The 27,578-nt window shown below is 46.0% G+C and overlaps 1 protein-coding gene across 2 annotated transcripts in view; it reads left to right on the top strand.

The window, feature by feature from the left end:
• Nucleotides 1-1,581: 1,581 nt before the first annotated feature.
• MXI1 (MAX interactor 1, dimerization protein) overlaps nucleotides 1,582-27,578 on the top strand; it is a 92,770-nt gene continuing 66,773 nt past the window's right edge. The window contains exons 1-2 of one of the 2 annotated variants that reach the window (XM_027529278.1): nucleotides 1,582-2,185; nucleotides 20,024-20,156. In XM_027529278.1, the coding sequence (XP_027385079.1) occupies nucleotides 1,924-2,185; nucleotides 20,024-20,156 (395 nt within the window). In that variant the 5' untranslated portion in view covers nucleotides 1,582-1,923. Of the gene's footprint in view, nucleotides 2,186-18,454; nucleotides 18,652-20,023; nucleotides 20,157-27,578 lie in introns of those variants that run through there. The other variant, XM_027529279.1, reaches the window with a different exon arrangement.

Genomic DNA, 27,578 nt, shown 5'->3' with positions numbered 1-27,578 from the left:
GAGTTTCCATTCCCTTCTCCAGGGAATCTTCCCAACCCAGGGATCGAACCCAGGTCTCCTGCACTGCAGGCAGATTCCTTACCAGGGAATGAGCCACCAGGGAAGGTGAACTTTTATCTCATAGCTTTTAGGAGCTGCTTCTCTACCCTAGCTAAAGGATGCAGAGATCAATCAAGATGGAAAATGAGCAGGGAATATGTGTAGTATGATTACATTATGGTCTAAAATGGGAATATATTGGCTTTAAAATGCCAAATACTGATTCAGCAGCAGGTTATTGCAGTCTAAAAATACACAAGACTTCAGTGAGGGTGCATGTATTTATTTTACATACATGCATAGTGTTTTTTACAAAGAAACACACTTTCCCTCCTTTTTTCCAAAAGTTTCCATTTCCAGGAAAAGTCTTCCTGACAAGTGTGTGTGAAGCTGTCTCTAAGCAGGGTGGCTGGGTTGCACAACTCCAGGGGGCAGCATTCACTGTGTCTTCTGTATAAATGGTTTCCCTGGAGGAAACCTCCAGGAGACCTTGCAAGGCAACGATATTTAGATAGGCTTATTGCACAGATGTTTTTCAACAAAGTGCAGAAGAGTCTTGTTTCCTGTAACTTATTTCTCCTTTTAGCTGCCAAGTAGGGGACTCAGGTTCTTATCTGGGTCTATACTGGAAGAAAAAGATCATACAATGAGCCAGGCAGCGTGCTGACTGCAGATATAATTTAATCAACTCATGAATCTTATCAGAGGTTTCATGGATGGGGAAACAGGCTGAGAGAGGTTAGGGGACTTGCCCAGGCACACACACAGTCCAGTCTGTGTTCAGCAGAGCTGGGGCTTGAATGCCTCTCTACGGCACTCCCCAAGGGCCCTGACTGCCACCACACTTCCCAGGCCTGGAAAGCATCCATGGTTCCTGCAGACCCTGAATGGTCTGCACTGGCAATGGAACAGTGTCGCCTAGGGTAGGGGTCTTCAGAACCAAAAGGTGGAATTCAGCCAGGGTAGGGGTGGGAAGTTCCTGGGCTGCCACGTCCGCTTTTCTGCCAAATGAAATAAAAGAGAGCCAGGTGTGGAGGCTCCCTACTGTGAGCTTTGCACAGCTGGACTAAGGCTGGGAAGAGGAGTGTGGGGAGAGACGCTTCCATCTCCTCCCCCTTCCAGGAAAATAACTCTGCATTTGAAGGGAGAAAGAAAGAGTGAGTAAATTTGTAACTGGGATTTGGTGGCCTGGGGATTTCACTTGGCCCTGTAAAGGCAGATGCCTGTGCCTGTGTGTGTGTGCATGTGCGTGTACATGTGTGTGTGTGTGTGTGTAGGAGTGTGTCCATTGCGGGGAGAGAACTTGAGGTAACGTGTATGATTTTTTTGGATTGGACTTTTATTTCTTAAGTCATAGCAGCTACCGCTGGAATCTAGTATGTAGTGCCAGGCACTGGTATTATTTTCACGTGAAGTAAAAGAACAACAGTTTAATAGTTTGTTTTTCTGTGGGTACGCTCAGAGCCTTCGAGTATTTTTTCCATTTGGGTTTAAATATTACGCTCTACAATGTGATAACATTGGGGAGAGGCAGGATAGTGTGCCAGGACGGGCAGGGGGCGGTCCCTGCCTCGCTTGTCTCCGCCTTTCATTTTGACCAGTCCGAATGCGACAGGCTCGCACTAGGACCCAGGCGCCAGAGCGCCTCCGTCTGTCCTGTAGGTTCATTCAATCTCCCATACACACAGACCCACAGCGAGACCGACACACACTCACACACACTCAAACACACAACAGCACGCAGCGAGGCTCGGGAAGTCAGGTCGCCTTCTCGCCTCGGCGCCTTCTTTGCTCCAGCCAGCCGGCTCTCCCCCGGGGCCCGGAGCTCGGCCGGGCCGCGCAGCCCCGAAAGAGGACGAGCTCGGCGGACCCCGCGGTCCCTCCATGGGCAAACGCGGGCGGCCGCGCAAGGAGGCGCGCTGCGAGGGCGCGGGGCTGGCCCCCGCCGCGCCCCCGGCCGTGACCGCGCCCCAGCCCCCGGCCCAGCCGGAGGAGCCCGCGGGGGCCAAGCTCAGGTGCCCCTTCTCGGACATTTTCAACACCAGCGAGAACTCGATGGAGAAGCACATCAACACTTTTCTGCAGAACGTGCAGATTCTGCTCGAGGCCGCCAGCTACCTGGAGCAGATCGAGAAAGAAAACAAAAGTAAGTTTGGGGGCCCTGGCTCCTCTTCGGCGCCGGGCTCTTTCTTTCTCGCCCACTTGGGCGACCCCTGACGCCTGCTTAGCCCCCCTCTCCCCAACACACTCACATCCAGCCCTCGGCAGTAAAGCCGATGACACCGGAGAAAGGACACGCACGCACAAAGCTTCTAAAGATGTAACAAAGACGAGCAGGGGGTAGGCGGGGGGTTGGGGGGTGCTGTCGGTCCGTCAGTCTGTCCGTCTCCGGGAGGGTGGGAGAACCGCTGGGCCGAGGAGCGGGGGAGTGTTGTTGTTTGCTGACAACTGAGCTGAGAGCTCTTCTCTTCGAGGTCGCGTTTCTTACTTTTTTTTTTTTTCCTCTCCCTTTTTTTTTTTTTTTTTTTTCCGGAGCCTTCTCGGGCAGACAAGTGTTGTTTTTCTGTCGCTCGTTCCTGGGTGGGGTGGGGATTACAAGACGAAAGTTGGAAACTGTAGGCAGAGCTCGGCGGTTCCAGAAAGAAAACACATAGACACACGACAACGATAACAAGCAAACAGCCCTCCACGGCGTGGGCTCCGGCTGGCTCGGCTCTGCTTCTTCCTCCTGTCTACTTTGCTTTTTCCTCTCTTCTCGCTGCAAGGCTGGGCTCAGGCCATCGCGTCCACGGAGACAGTCCCTCTGAGCCTCTGCTGCCCTAGGTGCCCCTGCCCCCGACCCCCCCACCCCTCTCAAAGAAACAGGCCGGCAAAACCAAGCGCTGCCACCAGCTCGCCCGGGACCCGCGGTGCTGCGCCCGGGAAACTTGGCGAGGGGGACTCAGCGAGAAGGAAACTTTGGGATCTCGCAGGAAACAATAGTTGTGGAAGAAGGTGTGGGCTGTTATGTGCTGTTTCTTTATTTTCCGGGATACGGCTCCCGAGTGAGCGCTCTGGGCGAGGAAGGCAGATTCCTTCCCGGTGGCTTTCTACTGCTCCCCCCACCCCCACCCCATATTCAGGTGGAGAGAGATGGTTGCGGGCGGCGGGGGGTGCTGGGAGCCCCACCCCGGCCTGGCCTCCTTTTTTGTATTTGTTTGTTTCATTTTTGCCTGGGTGCCCCAATCCTCCCCAGGCCGTCGCCTCAGCGTCCTAACGGGGGCACGCGAGTGCGGCGTCTTCAGCACGGTCCTCACAAATAATAGCTGCGAGAAGGGGGAAGGGGCCGAGGCGGACAGACCGACAGACTAGAGAAAATCTGTCCGAGCAAGTAGGAAGATCAATGAGATGAGAGAGAAAGGGGGGGGGGGGGGGAGAGAGAAAGGGAGAAAAATGGTCCGATTGCAACGTGTCAGGTCTTGCAACCTACCCCCCCCTCCACACACAACAACAACCCTCAAACACAAAAACACCCTAGCTGACCGATACCCCAGGCCTTCGGGGTTAAAGTAACCGCGTGATGGCAGCGAAATCGTGCAGTAGCTTAAGGCAAAAACAAGGATTTGTGTTGGGAGGTTGGTGGTGCGTTCTTTTCTTTTCTTCTCTCCCTGTTTTCTCGGGGTGCCTGGGTTACGAGAAAGGCGCATCGCCGGCGGTTGCAGCCGAATCAGTTTGCGATTAATCGGGGTGTGGGGTGGGGGGCAGTATGCCTTCGCCTGTAGGGTCAGAGCTGGTGGGGAGGTGGGTGAAGATGTGGTTTTGTTTGGTGTGTTTGCTTTTGTTGGAGGGGGGAGGGGCGTGATTTCTTACTCTAACCACCCCCCCGCCGCCCGGGTCCCCCATTCCCCCGAGTCTGTCCCTTGGCGCCGGCTTTGGCGGGGGGTGCACCCAAAAAGGGCACCTTGGCAGTGAGTGGCAAACCTGGTTTGCCCCCGCCAGGTTCCCTCCACAGAGGGGTGTACGAGAAGCCGCTGGAGCTTCCTCCGCGTCCCGCGCCCCCCGCCCCTCGCACTCGCAGACAATCGGAGACCTCTGTTCTCCACCTCGCCGCCCCCACCCTCGCTCCCCTACCGCCTCGGCCGCCGCCACCTCCTTGTTTACCCGGTGCCGGGGCTCCGGCGTGGCCACCAGTCACGTAAGCAGAGGGCCGGGCGCGCCGGGCCGGACTGCCCCGCACGGGGCGGGCCAGAGGTAGTGGAGCCGGGCTCCGGGGACCGTGGAAGCCAAGGGGCTTCCTCCCGGTCCCCTTACCGAGGCGTCCGCGCTGCCACCCCCCGAGAGGGGATCGGGAACCTGGGCGCCCTCAACTTCGTGTGCATCATCAGCCCCTCCGCCCGGTTGCCCTCCTCCTCCGGCCGGCTCCCCGCTGGAGTATTTTTAGCTCTCTTGCCTCTTTTCGCAGCCGCTGTTTGGCTCAGCATGACGTGATGCCAGCGGCCCCCAGATTTCCCCGAGAGCGGGGACCCTGTTCCAGGCCCTCGCCCCCTCCCCACGAGCTCACGCAGGCAAGGGGGACCTGCAGCAAACTATGGGGCGACCGTCCACAGGGCCTTCTATTATCTCCTTTGCAAACTGGAGCGGCCCACGGGGGCCACTTTATTTTTCCCACTCTCGCCCCCGGTCCGGCCCGGGTCTAGGTCTCCCCGTACGGAAAACAACGGGCCCTACATCTGTCTCATTTAATCGGGGGTGCTTCTTCGCGCTGGCGGCGCTCGCCGTTGTTTTCTGCTCGATGCACACAATGCCCGCGCGTCACGGCGGTCCGCGTGTGCACAGCAATAACGCGAGTGTGGGGGCGGGTCGTGCGTGCGCCGGGCTCGGGCACTAAGGGTTCCTCCGCGCGCGCGGGGCTTGTTTTGCTTCAGATCCCCGCTTTCCGAAACGCTTACATCATTCAGTCTTTAGGGGAGGGAGGGGAATCTAGGCGTTCCGATAGGATTCCAGCATTTCTCTGGTCCCTCCCTGGTTTTTGGAAGGAAGCAAGGACCCTAGCTGTTTATTTTTATGATGGTGGCGGGACTCAAGTTTTGTGTGTTGGGTAAGGTTTGTTTCTGGTTTTAGGTCACTACTGCAAACGACAATACTGGCCGGCTCAGGTGCACAACCTCCTCGCTTTCATTTCAGCCAGTTCTCCTGTAATCACTTGATCGCAGTTTCTCCGCCTCCACCGCTTCCCCCTCCCAGCGAGAGACACATGGTTTCCACATGGAGACAAACTTCTTTCCTCTGACTGGACTTGACCTAGCAGCATTGCTCAGCCAATCGACAGCCTCAGCTTCCTCTGACGTCACGCGTTGCTGAGGCCGGAGACTAGGGGGTGGAGCCTGGAGGCAAGCCAGAAAATCTCTGGGAGCTGTAGTGCGGCCAGCTGGTTCAATCCCTTCTTAAAGGGACGCTCTTCACCCCGAGAAGGGTATTGAACCTCAATTCTCCATTTCGGGTTCTGTGAGACATTCTCGAAATGCACCGATAGGCCCTGGTCACGAGTCCACACGTTCCGCTTTTACTGTGTGCAAAGTACTTCCTTGGCAGGAGCTTGCCTTATTTTCCATTGTCACCAGAACTGCTTTTCATTGCCTCGTTGAGGTTTCCGTGCTAGAAGAGCTCACCAAGTGTGTCCACAGTGCTGAGTTATTCTCAGTATATATGATGAGTTTTCTTGGGGTGTTCAAATTGAGTCACTCAGCATTGAGTGCTCTGTGCAAGGCAAGGATTCCCTAGAAGATGCAAGTACATTCTCCCAAACTTCCAACTGATGTGAATCCCTAAGAAACTCAAATTAAAAGCCTCCAGAAATATTAATTATGGATCCCGTGACCCTGTTATCACAAGTTCAGAAATTATATGTAAATAACCTCTGACATAGGGTCCAGTGAAGGGGTAGCAATTTAGGACTGACTGATCAGTTGAAAAAAAAAATTTACTTCCTATTTTGGAAAAGGTTAAAAACGAAAGAGAAAAAGAAATTAATTCACAAAGGGGCGTTCTGGCCATAAAAGTTGTTGAGCAGGCAAGTGGAATCTACAGGACACAACAGGGCTTCCCAGTGTCTAGGGAAGGTGGCTTGGGGGCAATGCTTAAGATAGAAAAGAATGATTAAATTCAAGTAGAAGCCTTGGGTGGCTCTCTGGAGTACATTACCTGGGTTGGAAGGTGAGGTGCTTTCCTAGGGGCATGGACAGGCCAAAGAACAGCCTCTGCCTGCTGACAGAGTAAGCTGTGGCTGTATGGTGTCATCTGGCCCCACCCTGCCTTCCCAACTTAATCTCCTCTACTCCCGTCCAGCAGGTCCACCAGCAAGCAGCCTTTACAGTCATCCCTCTGTGCTTGACTCAGACTCTTCCCTCTGTCTAGCATGCCCTCATTCTCTTACTTCCCTGGGATTATCTGTGTCTAACCTAGCTTCAAAGCCTAGGTCAGATCCCACCTCCTCCAGGAAGCCTCCCCTGGATATTTCTCAAGTCAGGGAATGAATGAGAGAATGAAAGCTTTACAGTCACCCAGAGCAGGGCCCAAGTTACCCCTTCACTGCTTACTGGCTGTGTGGCCTTGGGCACAAGTTGCCTAACCTGAGGTTTCATTTCTTTTTTTGTCAAATGAGGATAACCATAGCATCAGCCTCCTGCCATTGCTGAACAACTGAGGCACTTCATTTAAAGTACCTGGAATATAGTAGGTGCTCAATAAGTAGTCACTTCTCTGAGCTTTGATAATCAGCTCTACTTGCTTACTGTACATTAGCTTTATCCTCACAGGGAGATGATTAGCATCTTAAGGGAAAAGATCACTCAACAGTATTTCATAACCATTGCATAACACTGGACATACACGAGACAATTAATATACATCCCTTGATTGCTTGGATTTGTCATTTACTGGCTATGACACAGTGATCAGTTTGAAAGGCAGAAAGGACACATGATAGACTTTCTGAAGACTACATTAGCTTTATCCTCACAGGGAGATGATTAGCATCTTAAGGGAAAAGATCACTCAACAGTATTTCATAACCATTGCGTAACACTGGACATACACGAGACAATTAATATACATCCCTTGATTGCTTGGATTTGTCATTTACTGGCTATGACACAGTGATCAGTTTGAAAGGCAGAAAGGACACATGATAGACTTTCTGAAGACTTGGAGTTGGAAATAACTGATCTCTTCCAAGGAGGGAAGATGTCTCCCATAATCAATGCAGACTGCTCCTGGGCTGTAAAGATCAGGGCCTATACAGAGATGGTAGGTGAGGCCCGGAGAGCTGAAACTGCATCAGCTGTGACCCTGCAGATGGATCAGTTATTTATTTACGGAGCAACTTATGCTAAAATTGAGGGCTTTGATAGCAACTAGTGTTTATGCAGATCACATTTCTGCATGGCAGGCATCTTACGATTCATTCATTCATTCATTCCACACATTATGTATTGAGCATTTACGATGTGCAATTGCTTCCCCCCCCAACCCCGAAAACTCTGTAAGTTGATTTATGATGGGAGTGGAGTGAGGTATTTGTTTTTGGTGAAGTTGTATAAAGAGCATTCTTAACTTAGGCTTCTGTTTCCTCTACATCCTAAATTATGCTCCCCGGATTCAACTCTTTTTGATCTCTGCCCATTGCTAAATGCCAGAAGTGGACTTTTGGGGATACTGTTGTAGCTTTCAGAGTCCCAGAGCTCCCAGGGACTGGGTACCCTATGGAGGGGACCAGGAAAAGCATCTGGACCTTATGAAGTTGGAGAAGATGAATTGAGTCATTCATGGTTTGATGGGGGAAAAGAAGCTCCATCAGATCCAAGACAGAACAAGAGCTGCTCACCTACCTGCCCTCTTTGACCAAAATACACTCCTATTTGGCACAGTTAGAAATGGAGATTTTCATCTGAGAATGGCTGGCAAAATCTGGAGGTAGAACTGAAGGAAGTGAAGAGGGTGCCAGCATTGCAGCAGCAGCAACTAATTGCACTGCATAATACCAACACTGGCAACCATTTACTGAGCATTGACTATACTTGGTAAAATATGGGGCTAAAGACGTGTTATCTCCTCCAAACTTCACAACAACCACAGAGCATGTGGACTTTAATTGCTCCCATTTTACAGAGGGGGTAACTGAGTAACTTGCCCAAAGATCACATAGTAATGGTGGAGCTGAGTTTTGAACCTAGACCTCTGATTGGACTGAGCCTGCAGTTTTATATAACCGTATAGGCGTGTATGCATTTTCTAGTCAAGGAATGAAGTCCAGAGAGATGAAACTTGCTCGAGGTCGCCCAACAACCCAAGCAGAGCGGGTGTTTGTAACACCTTGTTGATTGTCCAAGGTCTTCCTAAGCACACCCTGCTTAGAAAAGGTTTAGAAACGAAGCTGGAGACAGAAGAGCCAACCAGAGAGGGTTTTTTGTTTTTTGTTTTTTTTCCTTTTTTGTCTTCGTTTTTCAGAGTTGTTCAACTCTCCTGGCCCTAACTCAAGTTTAGGCTCCTAGGAAACACCACCCGTTTCTTGCTACTCTTCCAAGTCTGTCCTCTGGACATATTAGAGGACTTGGGGCTGTTGCTATGGTACTAGGGCCAACAGCAGGTTCATCAAAAGCTGAGTCTTTTGCCTTTTTAAAAAAAAGCCTGGCCCTGCAGAAACGAATTGGCCACAAAGATTTGCATCAGTCATTGTGGCTTGTTCTGTTTTAGATCCCCCTGCCTCCCCACCCCACCCCCTCTTCCCTACCACCACCACTTTCTATAAATACAGTTGGATAAATATTGATTTAAACTGGGTTTCTGGAGAAGAAGCACATGGTTGCCCTGGCCTGGTCCTCACTTAGATACCACCAGTATGCCAGGCATGACACACCTAAGCCCTGACAGCTCTGGCTTCCAGATGACCCGTTTTGGGGAGGTGAGTTGTGGTTTTGTGACTTTTGAGTTAAAAAAGAGAGAGACAGAAAAAGAAGTATAAAAGGCAATAACCCAGAAGAAAATGGGAATCTTCCTGCAGAATGAAGAAAGCCATTTTCGGCAGGCAGAAACGAGGGGAGGTTTACCGTAGCCTGGCCTTCTGAACCAGCAGTTCTCTTCCCTTTCCCATTCTTCCTTCCATTCCCTTTCAGTTATGTTTTTGAAGGAGGCAGGTGGTAAGACAGAACATCAGCGCCAGAAAAAGCCCAAGAGGTCACAGAGCTTCCATCATCTTCACTATACAGACAGGGAGGCTGAGGCCCAGAAAAAGACAGTGGCTTGCCCAAGACGACACAGCAGAGGCAGAAACAAGTCCGTCTGGGCTGTGTTCCCTCCTGCCTGATGTGAGAATGGGTCCCAGGCAGAGCCCCAAACTGGGCTTTTGTTTTACAGGTCAGGTGCTCATAAAGTCAGCAATTCTCAACCCTGGTTTACTGATCGCAGGGTGTGTCTGTTTATTGCAAAGGTCATTGCAACATTCTCAATAGTCTTTCATAATGAAGATAATTTGAATTCACCATTTAGAAAAAATATTTTCTTATACATCTATGGTAGGGGGAGTGGGTGGAACCCAAAGGTGATGGCAGTGATAGGAAGGCTCTCCAGCCTTAACTGAGGAGGAGGCATTCAGGTCTTCCCAAAGGGGCCTCCCTCTGGGGGTGGAGGGTGGAGCTCCGGCTCCACTGGTGAGAAGAAGCTTTGATTCCGACGGGAGCGACACCTGCTCTCTGACTCTTCTGCTAAACTAAAGGGAAGTCATTTTCTCTGATACTCTTGTCCCTGAGTGGCCTGGCTGGAGGTGTTAAAGCTGTCAGCAGCTGACTTGATCTCTCTGGCCAAAACGAATGGGCATTTGCCACCACCCATCTGAGCTGGAGGTTCCTTCTTTGCTTCCTCATCTTGGCAGAATGCTCTACTGGGCCCCTCGCTTGTGAAATATTTTGAAAGTTCAGGTGACCCTCATTTTGAGCAATACATCTCCAGGAAATATATGTAAATAGGATCTCTTTTTTTTTTTTTTTAATTTAGGTTAGCGAACCTCTCTTTAAAAGGCCCCCATGGCAAATAATTTTATAAAATGTGGAATTATGTTGCATGCCAGGAATTCTCCCTAAATGTGTTCTGTGAGTCTGTTCATCCATCCATTCATCAAGCTGGTATTTAAGGCGTACACACTGCTTTATGTCAGGCTTTGTGCTAGGGCCCAGAGATACAGTCCCTGCCATCGTGGACTTAAACTCTATTCCAGTGCCAGATTTTAGAAATTTCACTTGTCTTAAAGTAAACCTCAACAATATGGATTGTATCTGACTTGGGCTTTGTGTCTTTGGTTCTAGCCATCATTACAGATAGAACAAAAATTTATACTGGGCTTCAAAAAAAAAAACAACAGAGAGACTAGTCCCTCTGCTCCCTCCATGTACCCTGCCATCCCCCAGCCTGATGTTTAAAATCCTTTGTGTTTTGTGTTTATCCTTATAATTTTTACAGATCTGACTCTCCCCCACCCCCTTTTTTAAGCTGCCCAAGCCTAGGAAATCAAGTACTGTGTAAGCAACCTTGTAAATAAACACAGTCCATTCTTAGTTCCTTACAGATTGGGGCACTCTGCACTTGGAGGATTGTCCATACCAATGTTTCTACCATGCCTGCTGTCCCATCGAACATGCCTTTGGCCTCATCTCTCTAATATCCAACTACAGTGTCTGCTGAGGAAATTTAAACATAGCAAAATTAGAAAGATAAACACAGTGTCCTGAGGGAGAGAAAGACTGGGATGTTTAAAGCTAATAAAAGGGGATTTGGATTACCTGTTATTTGAGATATTTTACTCTGTATTTTTATTACCATTAGCAAGTATACTTGAATAAAGATGATTTGGGACCGTTTTAATACCACTGTATCAAAATGGAGGGCATGCCCAGGGCTGCTGTTTCTGATCAAGAGTGGCAAGCGTGAGCCTTTGTTTTTATTTCTGTAGGGGCCCAGAACTACTGTACAGTCCTGTGTTATCCTCTTCTTACTTCAACCATACCTGACCATCTCTACTATATTTCTTGACTCCCAAGATTCTGAGTGCCTTGCATACAACTTTATTTGCTTTTTTCCACCAGCTGTAAAGTTTAGCTCAAAACAACACGTAATTTCTAACACCTGTGAGGAGCCAAGCACCCTGCTTGGTGCTTCCAAAGTGCAATGTATATGATCTCCAGGTTGAGTTCTATATTCCAGTGCAAGTGACAGACAAATAGAAATCCATAAATAATACTTGCCTGCTTCCTGGGAGTCTGATAGCCTGTCCCCGGGGTGGGGGCGGGTTGCTGCTGACAAGTGTATTGTTGTCTCTATTTTCCAAAGGAACAGTAATAATGGTGCCTTTTTAATGAGCAGTGACTATGCACTAGCACAACGCTAAGTGCTTTATAGTAAATCCTGACCTTCATCCAATAGGAGGGTGCTATCATTATCCTCATTTTACAGATGAGGAAAGCCTTAGCCTTAGCAAGGCAAGCTAACTTTCCCAAGGCCACCTGCTAACAAACAGTGGGGCTGAGACTCAAAACCAGGTTTTCTTCCTAGGAGACTTCAGGGCTCTTAGAGAAGTGTCAGAGAGCAAGAGGCAAGACATGGAATGTGGAATGTTTGAAGATGAGGCTGAGGGTCCCCTTGGGGAAGGCCTCCCTGGAGTGACTCACTTTACTTCCCATTCATCCTAGAGCAGAGAGAGGACCGCCAGAGCCTTCTGGGGTTCTTCAGGCGTTGAGACCAAAGCAGACAGGGCCCTTGTTCTGCAAGGCACTTGCCGAGGGTGTTCTGCTTGCCCTTGCAGTACCACCTGGCCTGGCACCCCCTGGGGAACTCACCCAACCAGTAGGGCTCCTGAGGCTCTGCATGCTCGGGTGTCGGGGTGTGAATCCACACCCTGTCAGGCTCTACTAGGTTTCCCAAAGGTGCCTGAGCTTGTAGGGAAACTGGTCTGGCCCGTGCTTGGCAAGTGTGAGCCACACAGACGAACTTTAGGCCCTGGCTGCCACCTTACTAGCGAGGGCCAGCTGGTTCTGGTCGAACAGCGTTGGTCCAACCTCTTCCTCTCCTCCATCGAGATCTAGGAAGCCAGGGTGATCGTAAATAGAACTGGGTTCGTATCATTTACTTGGTTAAAGCCCTTCAATAGTTTCCTTCCTGTCTCACTTAGAATAAAATCCCAATTCCCTGCATGGCCATCACCCCTACTGTTTGGCGTGAGTGTGGTCTGAAGATGGATAGCCTTGGAGTCTCCTAGGACCTTGTCAGAAATGGGTCTCCCAGGTCCCACCCCAGAACTGCTGAACCCAAAACTGCATTTTAGCATGATTCTCAGGTGACCTATGTGCTTATGGAAGTCTGAGGAGCTGGCCAAACACCCTTGTGATTGCCCTGATCCCTCCATCCACCTAAACCATCCTCCCCCTCATTTATTATTTCTCCCTTATTTCTACTTATCACAATTTACAATGCTTTTACTTGCTTATCATCGGTCTGTCAGGCTAGAATGCAAGCACTTTGAGGACAGAGACCACAAGTAGTTTTATTCTTTGTTCTCTTTGGCATCTAAGTTAGTGTGCAACGAGTAACAGAGGCTTAAGGAATATTTGTTGAACAAACGATGAGTTCTCTGCCTTTAACCCTCTGATGTAGTGCTTATCAACAAGGGGACTATTGATGAGACAGTTCCTCTTGAGCAGATTAATCTGGAATATTGCTGGATTTAACATCCTTGGTTCCTACTCACTAAATGTCAGTAAAATTCCCAAGTCATGGTGACACTCAAGAAAGACACTCCTACACATTTCCAAAGCCTCCAGGTGGATGGCATTATCCTGATTGAGGCTATTGCCTTAATCAACTTTGTTTGACCTTGTCTGGCAAAACATACCCTGATGTACTCTATGGGGTCCAAGAGTTAGGAAATCCAGGTTTGAATCCGTTCGCTACCTGTATGACTTTGGGCAAATCACTTAACCTTTCTGGGCCTCGAATGAGAAACAGGAATCTCAGAATACGTTGAGGATTAAATGAATTGACTGCACAAGTGGCACCACACACATAGTTGGCTCTTATTATGCAGCAGCTATAGGCAAATGGAGGCATGTTATTCTTGGATCTCTGGAGAATCCCAGAATCCTGGAATCAGCATGCTGGAGTTAGAAGAGATGGTGAGATCACACACGTCCTTGAGCAAGCAAGGGCCTGGTGTTTTATTCTAACTATTGTACCTGAGGCTGAAAACAGCCACAAGGTAGCAAGGCTGGATGTGTGACTCAGTGTCCAGGGTCTGGCTGGGCCCTAAGAGTGACCACCACAAGTTTCTGCTGCTTGGAAAGGAGTGGTGATGTCAAGGAGTGGAGGTCGGGCCGCTGTAGGCAAGCTTCTGCCAGGGGAGGGAGGGTTACCCAGGACTGTGTAAGAATGTGGGCCATCCTCTTAACAGCAGGGGAAGGCCTCTGGTAATCTTGTTTTTTTTTTTTCTTTTCTTTTTTAAGGCTTTAAAATCAAGTTGTATCTAACTTTGAAAGACTAGGTCATTACCTACAAAACCTGTTAAGTGCAACAAAAAATTACAGTGCATTCTGGCTTTTGAATGTGGATGCAAACATTCTAAATAAAATATTCATTCATGGAATGAGCAGTCTTTTAAAGAATAACATACAATGGCTGACCAGGATATATATGCCAGAGATGGCTGAAAGTCACAAAATCTATAAGTATTAAAGGATTGTAATCACAAATTAAGGAGAGTAATACATGACCACAGCAACACAAGATGAAATGTCATTTGAAAAAAAGTATTCAGGAGACATTCCTAATGAAGGAAGCTACTTCCATACAACAGAGATCATTTACCTGTGCTGGTCTTCTAATTAAAATGAGGTAGTGTGGCTGGGCCCATGGCTTGTGGTCATCACCAGCAGAGGAGTTGATTTTTCCTTTTCCTAAGACCTTTGAACAGAAAACAAAACAGAACAGGCTTTGGATCCCCTTGGAATATAACTCGATCTTGATATTGAGAGGATTAATCCTTGGGGCTCCATAAAATTTAAAAACCATAACATGTATTCTACTTTGTTTATCTGTTTATTTTTAAAACCACAGATCAACTAGAAAAAGAATTAGGGAGATGGGTAGACAGCCCTGGATGAGAGTCTGGAGGACCGAGTCCTAACCCTTGCTCTATCAGTTTGATAGATGGCTGTGTGACTTTGGTATGTTACCATACCTCTCTGAGCCTCAGTTTTTTCATCTGAAAAATGGAGGCTGGATTGCAGAATAAGCTTAATGATACAAACTTATATGAAAACAAACCATGAAGTGTTATTGGGAGGAATATTCATAGGGGATGGCCGAAGCGAGATCTTCCATCAGTTGCACCCTCAAGTGAAGTGCTCCGAGGTAAGCAAGAATCTTATGTGTGCATATTAATTAAGTCCTGCAATGCAGATCTCTTCTTGGACCCATGTTAATGCAAAAAAAGAAGGAAAAGGACATTCCAGAGATTAACACATTCATTATAATCACCTAAATAGGCTGCTGTTATAAGGGCCATTTAATAAAATGTAAGAAGCCCTTTTCTAAGAGAGAAGACATAGGCCAGGATGGAAGTCAAGTGCAGCTGTTTGAGCCTCTGCCAGTGTCCTGATCTCACCAGAAAACCAAAGTTAAAAAACAACAAACTTCCAGATTCAGCGATCTCAGAGTACCGCTGCCTCCCCCTGCCATTTCCTCCCACCCCCCATGTCCTTTCTTTCCCTTTCTCCCCAGCTCAGGCACCTGGGTCGTGGTGCTTTTCCGTATGGTTGGGATGTCAGCCGGCAGCCCTGGCGACTGGAGCCCTGGGAGGCGGCAGCCACCTCTCGGATTTAGCATTACGTCATCCCTTCTAGACCCAAATTTATCTCGGCTGCACACAGACCCGCAGCTCTCAGCTGCCGCTGACTCGAGGACAGCTTACGCATGAAGTTAGGCAAGGCTGACTCACTCGGCAGAAGAAAAGGTTTTCTGCTGCTCTTCACGTTTCTGGGCTCCGAGGGGAGAGGCAAGGAGGACGCTACGGTTGTCACTCTGGGGTGGGGGATGGAAAGATGTATAACTCTTAAGATTCTTATTTAGGAGCTCAGGACTCACCCTGTTCCCAACCTTGTTTATTTGACGACCACCCCCGCCCCTCCACCCCCCTTAAGGATAATTTCGGAAAACAGTGCCCTGCACAGTAAGCACTGCAGTTTCAAGGCAGTTCTCTTAAGCACCAGGTGTCACTAATAGTGACTTTGGACTTGTACCTTAACCTCAGGGCCCCCTCCCCTCTTTTCCTCTTTTCTGTCTGCAGAAGTGATGTAACACAGACCAGGCTCCTCCTCTGTTCATGAATCTGCAATAAGGCATTTGAAAATTTACCTTGAGTAAACCGTTCAGGGAAAGGACCCCTAAGAATGGAGAGCTTTGCCTGCTTCCTCCAGAAGGCAGACTGTCCCCATCCAGGCTGTGTTTGTTATAGGGCTGGGGGACTCTGGAGGACTTTTTCCACCATCAAATGAGACTCCCCTGAGTGAGATACTCCCTTGAGGGAGAGGACAGAAGAACCAGAGACTATGAGTAAGATTCCAGGTTCTTTTGTCAGTAGACTTTAGAAGCCCTGCTTTTCCTCAGTTTCCCCATTTGCATTTGTAGTGCAATTCGGATTTATCTGCAAAAGAGAAGCCGTGGCTGCTTCTGGGTTCTCACAGGCTGGGCTGGTGCTTAGGATGGTTTGTGAGTGACATCCTTTTCTAGGCTAGAGCCCCAAGCTTTGTGCTGTAGGAGGCCCTTGTGGCCAGTATCCACGCAAGAACTCTGGGAGTCAGCTGGAGCAGGAAGAAGGAAGTGGCACCTTCAACTGCTGTTAGAAGAGCCTGGGTATTTCTGTACAGAAACCAGTGCTTAACACTGCCCACCATCACCATCATCTCATCTCTTCTTCAACATATGCAGGTGGCTTTTTGGTGATTTTAACACTACTTTCCATCTCTTCCACTCCCTCTTGGCCATAGCTTTAAAAGAAGGGTTGGTTAATTCATCTGGAGGTCAACTGTGAAAGGTCAGACATGTGCACCAAGCATCCTGCTTTCTCTTAATAACCTGCTAGGGCTTATGATGTGTGGATTTAAACCCATCTTGAACCCATGTGTATTTTCAGTCTGTACTTTTCTCCTTGATTGCATGTCACAAGGTTTACCTCCCATGGGGTAGAATTTTATTTGTTATAAAACTACCTCTTTTAAGTTCCTGGGGTAGCCCTTAGCAATTTAGGATCTAAAGCTTAAAGTGGTTTTGCAAGTGGTAGAAACTTTCCATCTAATAATTTCTACCCTCAACTTACAGATGTTCGGAGTGAATAGGTATTTTCTTTTAAATAATTCCTTTCTCCCCCTACCCAACGTGTCCCTTGTTGAATGTGGAGGGTGGTTGTTACCAACGCCCAGTGGGAAAGCCCAGATCTGAAGCAACCTAGCTAACAGCTGAAAAAGGACAGTTCCTGTTTCAATACCTTAAAAAAAAATTATCTTGTGGCTTGTGAACATCTCTCATTTTGGGTCTCCCTGTATTTGATCGAACATCTATTTGGTTCATACATGTGGTGCCAAGTATAATATTTTAAAAGGTTGGCAGAATTTTGTAGCTTTTGACCTCACTGGAAATCTTGTTCACTCTTGGGGGGAAAAGGGGGAGAGAATATTAGAATGCAGCATGAAGCCCATGACATTTTTGAGAATAACATTTTCATTCTGAGATGGTATTTTCTGCAGTAGCCACTGGAGTGACCACAGGGAAGGGGAAATTCTCCCCTCACCAAGAGCTTCTCGTTACTCTGGATGTCCACCGGCAGGATAAGATAATGAGGGTGGGGAAAGTTATGGATGTTTACACAATTCCTAGGTTGCTCCTAGAGCTTTCAACAGTTATGATCTTCTTGCCTTTCCTTGCCCTAGACCAGAGATTATCAATCAGAGGTGATTTGTGCCCCAAGAGGCTTTTGGCAATGTCTGGAGACATTTTTGGTTGTCATACCTGAGTTGGTGGTGTGCTACTGGCATCTAGTGGGTAGAGGCCAGGGATGCCGCTGAATATCCTTCAATGCACAGGTCTCCACCAACCCCATCCCTCCCCCAGTTAGGAATCATTCACCCAAAATATTGGTAATGCTGAGGTTGAGAAACTCAGGTCTAGACTGTGAGGACTTGGAAAGACGATGTGTGGGGGTGGGGGGTGGGCAGTCATTGGCAGTCTTTTAATGTGGTCCTGCAGTCTTTAGCCTCTGCTTTCAGTTCCCTCTCTGTGGAGGAGAACATGAGAGAAATGATCATCATAGCTTCCATTTATTGAGTGCCACGTACTAACTTCTGGTATTATTTCCTTTAATCGTCACAATAAGCCCTGCTGACTATACACTCCTTGAGAGCAAGGCCCATGTCTGTTTCATCTGTTACTGTACACGTTATGCCTAGTGCAGTGCCTTGTACACGGCAGGCCCTCAGTGTTTGGATAAATGGAGTCATTACATCTGATATAGACGCGAGGCACATGAGGTCTGAAAAGTCCACAGAGTTAGTGTAAATAGAAGGGTCAGGATTTTAACTGAGCCCTGTGTGACTCCAGCACCAAATCACTTAGCGACCGAAATGTATCTCTCAGTTGCAGCACCAGGGAGGTTTGCCAGTCTCTAAAATCACGAATGAAGGGCTGAGGGAGGGGAAAGGAATTTTTAAAATTAAGGTTAAAAAACAAAACACTACCTTTTTGTGAACTATGAAGAAGGGCCTTAGGGGAGCTCTCTCTGGCTCTGATGGGATCATCTCTTGTTCCTCAGCTGTATCTATTCAAGTATCTATTCTGCAGATAGGGTAACCAAGCCGCGGAAGTTCCGGGAGAAAGTAGTAGTAGATGGAGAACTGGAGCGGGGCACTGTGGAACTACATGTTCCAGCTCCTGGGCACCTTCCAGGAGTCATTGAGAAAAAGGTTCCCCGGAAGTAGACCCACAGTCGTTCAAATCCTTCCCTCCAAGAAGCAAAGCACAGAAAACCTCTTGGTCTTTCCACCTGGGAGGCAGAAATTCAAACGGACTACGTTTCCCGGCGGCCATTGCGGAATTTGGTAAGGCGCAGGCGCATTAAAGCGTCGTGCATACTACGAGTCCCGGCGTGCAGTGGGCAGGGCGGGACTACATTTCCCAGGAGACAGAGGAAGGGGCGGGAGGGGGCGGGTCGCGGTACTGCCCCCGCCCCTCCCCCGTGCTCGCGCGGAGAGGTAAACAAACCCCGCGCGGGTTGCCAGCGGAGCAGGGGCGGCGGGGTGGCCGGGGCGGCGCGGGTGGCGGGGGCGGCGGAGAGCGCGCCGAGCCGCGGCGGGGCTGGCCTGCCGGCCCGCCGCACATGTCCCGGGGCGGCGCCGGACTGTAGCCGCTTGCGGCGCCTCCTGTTGGCCGGGGAAGGGAGCGCGGAGAGGCCCGGGTTGCCGCCCGCGGTGCCCATGGAGCAGGTGCGGATGATCAACGTGCAGCGCCTGCTGGAAGCTGCCGAGTTTTTGGAGCGCCGGGACCGAGGTAACGGCTGGACGCCACCACCTCTGCCACTGCCTGAACCCGCGCACTCCTCTTCCGCGCGGGGAGTGCGGTGCGGCTGGTGTGAGGGGTGTGTGTGTAAGGAGAGGTGTCTGTGAGGAGGGGGTGCTTGTGTTAGACGGGGGTGCGTTGCAAGGAGGCGGGTGGTGCGTGTGTGAGGAGGGGCTGTGTGTGAGGGGATTGCGTGTTTGAGAAAGGGACGCGTGTGAGGAGGGGATGCGTGTGAAGAGGGGTGTGCGTGTGAGGAAGGGATGCGTGTGTGAGTAGGGGTGTGTGTGTGAGGGAAGTGCGTGTGAGGAGTTACATGTGAGGGAAGTGCGTGTGTGAGGAGGGGTGCGTGTGTCAGGAGGGTGGGGTAAGGGAGGTGCGTGTGTGAGGAGAATTGTGCCTATATGAGGGGGTAGCATGTGAGAGGGAGTGAGCATGTGAATGAAGGGGTACCTGAGGCAATACGTGTGCATGTGTGTGACGGGCACCTGTGGGTGTATGTGTGTTCAGGAAGGGGAGCAGGGGAGGACACTGTCTCCTGGGGAGACTGAGGGAGGCACCAGGCTGGAACCTGGGGCTGCCCTGAGTGGAGGTGGACGAGAGGGGAGGAACGGGGAGGAGTGTTGAGAGTGGGGGTGATTTGAGGACCCGGGAAGAAAGAGGACGTGAAGAACCGGAGGAGGGGGCGGGAGGAATGCGTGTCGGGGTCGGGGAGACCGGACCCAGAGCCCAGACCGGGATGCCTGCTGAAGAGCAGGGAGGTGGACAGGTACTTGTGAGGAAGTGATCTCTACACATCCAAATAGGATGCACTGGGATTCCTTAGGAACAGAGACTAAGAGCTATGTAAAGAGATTGGGGTGCTGAGTGCAACCCCTGAAAATTGTGGTGTCGTGAGAAAATGTCTTCCTAGAACGAGGTGATTGAATTGTTTGAAGTACACAAAAATGTGGGCTTATAGAGACACCTTGAAGGGGGACAGTTATACCAAAAGGGATTTTGAAACAAATGAAATAATTTAGGTGAATGGTAACTGGTCTCAGAAATGAGGGTGTTTGAGTCAAGAATTCTTGGAGAAAAGGATTTTGAAGAGGAGGAAGAAGTTCCTTGGTTTAGAGGAAGTGTTAGTACACCTTCCAAGCGTGAGTTGGGTCTGTATATAATGTCACAGGATTGATGACCAGGAAAGGACTGGGAATCTTATTTTCCAATCAGAAAGAATAGAAAAAATCTACCTCTTTGTCTTCTCTGTTTTCAACAGCCTGTTACTGAAAGGACTAGAGATGTGTAGATCAGGAATTTGGGTATATTCCTCTTACCCTCTTACTTCTTCCTCTTTTTTTTTTTTTTTTTGCCATTTGTTTAGAGTGTGAACATGGCTACGCCTCAACTTTCCCCTCCATGCCGAGCCCCCGGCTGCAGCATTCAAAGCCCCCACGGAGGTTGAGCCGGGCACAGAAACACAGCAGCGGGAGCAGCAACACCAGCACTGCCAACAGGTATTGAGCTGCAGAGGTTTGGAAAGGGCACCTGAAGGGAGGGAGCATAGACTCAGGCAGAAGCGCTGACCCATCTGACCTCTAATAGCAAGTCTAGAGCAACACTATCAGCCAAGCAAGTGCCTTTATCACCATCCCTCAGAATTTGGCCCTTTTAAAATAATTAAATCTAGGAATCCTAACCTGACTTTGTGTAGAAGGCAAATAATAGAATCTGGCAAAACAACCAAAGAAGTTCTTGCTGGGGATTATCAAATGTAGACGTCTGTGACTGAGACGGATAGTAAGTTTAGAGATTCGGCCGCATGTGTCCATGCATGCAGCCATATGCTAAAAGTAATCTTGGGCCAGCTTTAAACTTGAGAGATGCAAGAATTTTAAAAAATCAGAAATAAGGAGGCTATAAAGCAGAATAAAGGGTTTTGGTAAAGAAATAAAAATATTTAGATGCAGTAGGAAGTTGGTCATGGTCTGTATTTTTTAAGGATGATAAGAGTTAATTGGTAAGGGAGCTCTTAAAGCAAAAAGAAAAAAAAAAGGAAAGAAGATGTTTATCCTTCAATCAAAACAGATACTAGAAAATGCTTACTTGGATATATACTCAGACATAGTTGACTTCTATTTTTTTGAAAATTTTTGGTAGTGTCTGGCTGTCTTTTCAGTGTTTTTGTTCTAGAGGGCCTATGTATTCTAAAGATTCATCTCATGAAATTTTCAAAAAGCCTGTTTTAAAACCAGCTGGTGCTTGCCTTTTCCATGATGAAAGGATTTAAATGTTTTTTCCAAAGTTTTTTCTAGAGAACGTAAGCGTTCATTTTGGAGGGGCACAGAGCATTCTCTGAGTAACTAAGTTTGCCGGGAGACTTTGGAGAACTCCAGACAGGAAGTTGGGTAGCACTTGAAGATGTGGGTTGGGAGGGAGCAGGAGTAGGGGCTCTTTCTCATTGATGCAGAAAACCTGAGGTTCCTGTAGATAACAGTGCTCAGAACGTTGGATCTTTCCACTCTGCCTTTCTAACATTACTGTGGCAAGTCACTAGTATCTTTAAATCTGTGTCTCCTTTTTTGGCTTCTTTTCTTCGCTAAGACTATTCTGTACATTTTAAATAATTTTTAAAAGTATAAAATTATTTAGCCCTAAGTGTATTATGCTGTATTTATGTTTATGTGTGGGTCTTCAGTGTTTGTTGTGGTTTGGCAGGTTTGGGATGAAAATATGTAAGCATATTAAACAAAATAGGCGGCATTAAACAATTACTTATAAATTTTCCTGCCCTTCACAGTTTCTCTGGTTAAGGTATCAGCAATTAAAACCTATATTCAGGAGTTTATGAATTTTCCAATCCATGCATAGACTAAAATTTTTTTTTTTTTACTTTGAGGCATGGGAAGAGTACTAGATAGGAAATCAAGCCTGGGTTCTGCCATGGTATGAGTATATATTGATTGTTTCCTACTTTCTAGAAATCAAGTATATGATCTCATTACATTTTTTTCTCTGTCCTTAACTGTTGTCATAGTTTGAGGGGATTAAGTACATGCTCACCAAGGTCTGTCCTTCCCCTGAAGTTCTGTGACACTGATTTATTGACAGTTTTAGAGATCAGTTACTATATTGGTCATTCAGTACACCATCCCATCATTGCAGATGTGACATTTTTACTGACAACTCAAGAATTACAAAGGCATACATTAGATGTGTATTTCTAGATTTTACCAGTTATGTTACAGGTCATTAATGTGTTTGTCATCTGTTGACTTATACTTTGCTTGGCTTGGAATTTCTCTTTCATGCTAGTGTTCTTTTTGCTACTGCTACTGCTAAGTCACTTCAGTCGTGTCCAACTCTGTGCGACCCCATAGACGGCAGCCCATCAGGCTCCCCCGTCCCTGAGATTATCCAGGCAAGAACACTGGAGTGGGTTGCCATTTCCTTCTCCAATGCATGAAAGTGAAGTCGCTCAGTCGTATCAGGCTCTCAGTGACCCCATGGACTGCAGCCCACCAGGCTCCTCCGCCCACGGGATTTTCCAGGCAAGAGTACTGGAGTGGGGTGCCATTGCCTTCCAAGTGTTCTTTTTCGGAGTCTACTATTGTGTGTCAGCGGAGAAGGCAATGGCACCCCACTCCAGTACTCTTGCCTAGAAAATCCCATGGGCGGAGGAGCCTGGTAGGCTGCAGTCCATGGGGTCGCTGAGAGTCAGACACGACTGAGCGACTTCACTTTCACTTTTCCCTTTCATGCATTGGAGAAGGAAATGGCAACCCACTCCAGTGTTCTTGCCTGGAGAATCCCAGGGACGGGGGAGCCTGGTGGGCTGCCGTCTGTAGGGTCGCACAGAGTCAGACACGACTGAAGTGACTTAGCATAGCATAGCATTGTGTGTCAGACCACATTGCTAATTACTGTGTATTTTAGCACAGCACGTCAGAAAATTTATAAGACTACAAATATGCCACTTTATTCTTAGTAGTACTCAAGAGAAAATAATTACATGTGCATTGGACCACCTAAGACTAATAATTTTTCATGGAAATATAAATAGTAAGAAAGAAAAAAAGATTTTAGGATATATTATCTAAAGGTCTACCCATATGTGGGATTTAGGGTGGAGCCTTTAGATGAGAGGGAGAAGGCAGTGGCACCCCACTCCAGTACTCTTGCCTGGAAAATCCCAGGGACGGCGGAGCCTGGTGGGCTGGTGTCTATGGGGTCACACAGAGTCGGACACAACTGAAGTGATTTCGCAGCAGCAGCAGAAGCTTTGGATGAGAACTAGTATGTTAAAGGGGAACACTAGAAATTATTTCTCTTTATGTTTTAAGATTTTTGCTCCATAGAGTAGGGAGCAAATGATCAAATTCTAGTACTGGAGTATTGGGGAGATAGTGGTGTTTCATTTGTAAGGGAACACTGTAGACTCCCTGTTATTACTACATTTAATGAAGATTTTAACAAATAAAACTGGTAAAATTTTTCATATGTTAGTCATCTGAAACAAGGAAAGGAATAGAGTTGATAAGTGTATGTGTCTTATTTTCCTATCAAATATGTACCTATAAGGAAGTTGCTGTTCTATTAAGCGTCTTGAAGGTATGTCATAAAGTAACATTTGTTTCCCTGACATTGTAGCATACTTAAGATACAATGTTGACTCCCTCCCTAATATTCTCAGGTATAATATGATATTCCTGATATAAAATGTTATTTTATAAACTTGTGCTGAGAGTTGACTCATAATATTATAAATTCCTATACTTTCTTTCTCCCAAGTCTTGAAACCTTGCTTTCATAGAAGTACAAAGGAGAGAAAACGGGTGATACAGTGTGACATTAAAAGAATGTGCCATGAAAATTTAATTTTATCATTTGGGATCCTTTTGACAATTAGGGCATGGGATATATAGTACATAATTATTTTTTAAATTCATGGTTGACTTTACTGTAGTCTTGGTTCATGGCCTTCTGGCACACTTCCTAAAAATCACCCTTGCTAAGTTGTTACTGCTATTAGAGAACTGGCAGCAATTGCTCTCTGGCTTATTGAGCAGTATCAGATAAATTCCCAGCTTCTTTACTATTTGGTTTCACAACTGAAAAATACCAAGATCTCTCATCTTTAAAACTCTACTAACACAGCTTGGTGTAATTGGTGTTACACCGACATGGCTTTGGTGTAACACCAAGTTTCTCCTACATATCTCTTGAACCTGCCTTTTCTCTTAGCTTCATTGCTGCTGCTGCTGCTGCTAAGTCGCTTCAGTCGTGTCTGACTCTGTGCAACCCCATAGATAGCAGCCCACCAGGCCGCGCCGTCCCTGGGATTCTCCAGGCAAGAACACTGGAGTGGGTTGCCATTTCCTCCTCCAATGCATGAAAGTGAAAGGTGAAAGTGAAGTCGCTCAGTCGTGTCCGACTCTTAGCTACCCCATGGACTGCAGCCCACTAGGCTCCTCCGTCCATGGGATTTTCCAGGCAAGAGTACTGGAGTGGGGTGCCATTGCCTTCTCCCCTTAGCTTCGTTATTACCGTCCTAATCCAAGATACCATTACTTCTACCTGAACAGCTCTTGTGACCCTCCTAATTGGTATCCCTGCAACCAGTCTTGTCCCAAATGCAATTCTGATGAATTATATTGGCTAGCCTTCTTTCAGTTCCTTTAATACACCACGTTTCCCCTACCTCAGGGTCTTTGCACATACTCTGTTCTCTGCTGAGAATTGTTTTTCTTTCCCTTTTGCCAAGTTATCACTAATTACACGCTTGCTTCAGCTCAGTAATAACTTCTTCAGGAAAGCATTTTCTCATCTGCCAAAGTGGATCAGGTGGTCACATACCTCATGGCATCCGCACTTTTCCTTCAGTGTTTATCACAGTTTGTAGGAAATATATGATTGATAAATTCATGTCTCATGTATTGGACTAAAAACCCCATGGAAGCAAGGATTGAATCTCTTCTGCTTAAAGATTTATCCCCAGTAACTATCACAGTGCTCTTTAAACAGTAGGTTTTTGAAGAATGGAAGGTTTTTCAAACTCCAAGTAGACTATCTGGAATTGGAACTGAGTTTTTATTTTGTGCCAAGTATTATATTAGACTCTGAATAGAAATAATATAGGAACGTGCAACTTCTGCTTTGGCGAACTCTGATTGCTTTATATTTGGAAGGATATTACTGATAATACATTTGGAAAGGAAAACAATGTACAGTATTTGAAGAATAAAAATCTTCAATCTGCCAGTTCTTTTAAACACATGTATTAGACTACATGTATAAAATACTACAATTAATATTAAACTACACGTATAAAATACAATTAATATTAAAGAATACAGTTATCATCCTGTGTCATGAGAGTAAAATGATACCAAAACTTGTCTATGCAAAGAACCAGAAATCTGTCGAATATTGGCAGTAAATACTGGTATGAGATTGTGACACACATACAGTAATTTTCTTTATTTTAAGGTGATCTATAAAGTAGAAAATACAGGCATACCTTGTTTTATTGTTCTTCCCTCTGTTGTTTATCACAAATACTGTTTGTTTGTTTGTTTTTTTTTAACAAATTGGAGGTTTGTGGCAACCCTGCATTGTCAGGCGATAGTAAGCATTTTAAATAATAAAATATTCTTGAGTTAAGGTATGCACATTGTTTTTTTTAGACATAATACTGTCACACATTTAATAGACTATAATGTAGTATAAACCTAAGTTTTATGTGTACTGAGAAACCAAAAAAATTGTGAGTCACTTTATTGCAGTGGTCTGGAACCAAACCCACAGTACCTCCGAGGTATACCTTTACCAGTTTATTGTTGAATTTCAAGTTGTTTCTTTAGTATTCTTTGGATACTAAAGAATCTTATAACAGCAGCAGTATTTCAGTACTATCTGCTCAGATTGAGGACCTAAAAAACAAAACAACTTTCCTTTTGCTTTTAAGACTTTAGTTTAACCTTTTTAAACTACAAAATAATGAAATGTTTTAGCCTTATTTTTGACGGAATGATGTATTGTTACATTTTCAGCTTTATATCCTTTTTGTCTGTCATCTTCATGGATTTTTAGGGTTTTTGTTTTGCAGGAATAGGGTGAATTCTTTTTCTAGAATAGTTGTAGAGGATTTTTTTTCTAGTGGAAGTAGTTTGACATATATCTTCTATTTTTATTCTTAAACATGCACCTATTTGTTCACAGGCTAATTGAATGAAGCCTTATTTTTGAGAAATTTATTACTAGTCTTTATTTTTCAGTTATTCTGTCTTAAAGAACTGGATCTTTGTCCAATAGAGAACTCTCAAAGTTTCAAGGCCAAAAGTAGAAATTAGTAGTAGTTAAACTCTTAATGATACTAGTATTGTTCTTCAGGTACTTCCTATATGTTGAATGATGTGATCTTATGTGTTCTGTGATATTTTGTCTTCCACTAAAACCAAGTTTAAATGAAAACTTCTGAAGAATTATTTATATATTTTAACAAACTCAGATGTATTGAAGCATAAGTTTCTGGTTGCTGGATTTCTGAAAAATATATCCCCCTGTAGAAGTATAATTGAAGGAGACTTTCATGATCATGGCTTGTAAGTTGGTGGAACAACTGCTGTTCTTATTTGATAAAAGGCTTTTGGTAGAATAGTCATTTGATGCTAAAGTATAAAAGATCACAAATCACAGAAAGGGAGTTCTGGATTTCATCTGGTATAGCTCTCTGCCTTATGAAGGTAAGATATTATCATATATTTTATGGTTAAAACTCATACTAGGAATGGTTGAGTGATTTGTCCAAGCCTTATAGCTCTAAGTGACTTGAGTTTAATATCAAGCCTGATTTTAAGCAGTATATGCATAATTCTAACCAGGCGGGACTTTTGGCCTGAAGAAAGGTTTCTCTTCTGGATTTCTCTTTACAAATGAAACAGCATTGCCTCCTTTTGGATATATTGTAGCATTATTCTTTGTTTTTCCTTAAGTGAAGACAGTTTCCCAAATACTAATCTAATCAAAGAGGTTTTGTGGTGTGGTTTTGACAAAATATGTATCCAGATTCCATTTCTGTTCGATAGTGCTAATGTAATTTAAGCTTGTATATTTTAATTTTCATTTTGGCTTCTGACATATTAAAATACTGGCAGACTTTTTTCCCCCTCCGTCTGTGTGTGTATGTATGTATCTGTATACACATATGTGTTAATATACCTTCTTCATTATCATCTAACACATGTTATCAAGTAAACATATAAATATATTATTTAAAGTTATGATGAGCTTAATAGAAGAAAGCTGGAGGAGCCTATGAAGGTCATAATAGAGGACCTGATCAAGTTTGAAAGATGAAAGAAGGCATCTTGGGATTGTGAACCTTTGCAATCCTGCTTTCACTTATCCTGAACGTTTTTTCAAGTTCATGTCTATTAAATCATTTTTGATTATAGCATAATACTCTACTTCATGTGTGTAACATAATTTGTTAAGCCAATTATCTGTTAATAACATTTAAAATGTTAATTTTTCGTCCCATACAGGGCTACTGTGAACATCTTTATATAGATACTTTCGTGCGTTTGTCCACCTAGATCCTTAGGATAGACCTGAAGAAGTAGAATTGCTGAATCAAAGGGTGGAATCCATTTTCAATAATAGTAACAGTAACACTTTGCATTTAATATACTAGTTGTGTACAGATTCCTTTAATGTACATTATTACTTCTTTTGAATTTCAGAACACTTCTGTGAGGTAAAGTGGAATTTATTTATTTATTAATAAGGAAACTGGACTGATGTGCAAAGTAACCTTTACAGGTACAACTAGAAGATGAGTGAAATCCCTGGGATTTGTTTCTCTGGAATCAGCAAACAGTCCTCAGTGATAATCTGCCTAAAAACTAAGACTCAGTGACTACAGCCTGAATTTTATG

The sequence above is a fragment of the Bos indicus x Bos taurus genome, chromosome 26 (genome assembly GCF_003369695.1).
Source record: "Bos indicus x Bos taurus breed Angus x Brahman F1 hybrid chromosome 26, Bos_hybrid_MaternalHap_v2.0, whole genome shotgun sequence".
In the NCBI taxonomy this organism is placed as follows: Eukaryota; Metazoa; Chordata; class Mammalia; order Artiodactyla; family Bovidae; genus Bos; species Bos indicus x Bos taurus.
The sequence above is the reverse complement of the archived record's forward strand: the minus strand, read 5'-3'. Positions and strand labels throughout refer to the sequence as shown.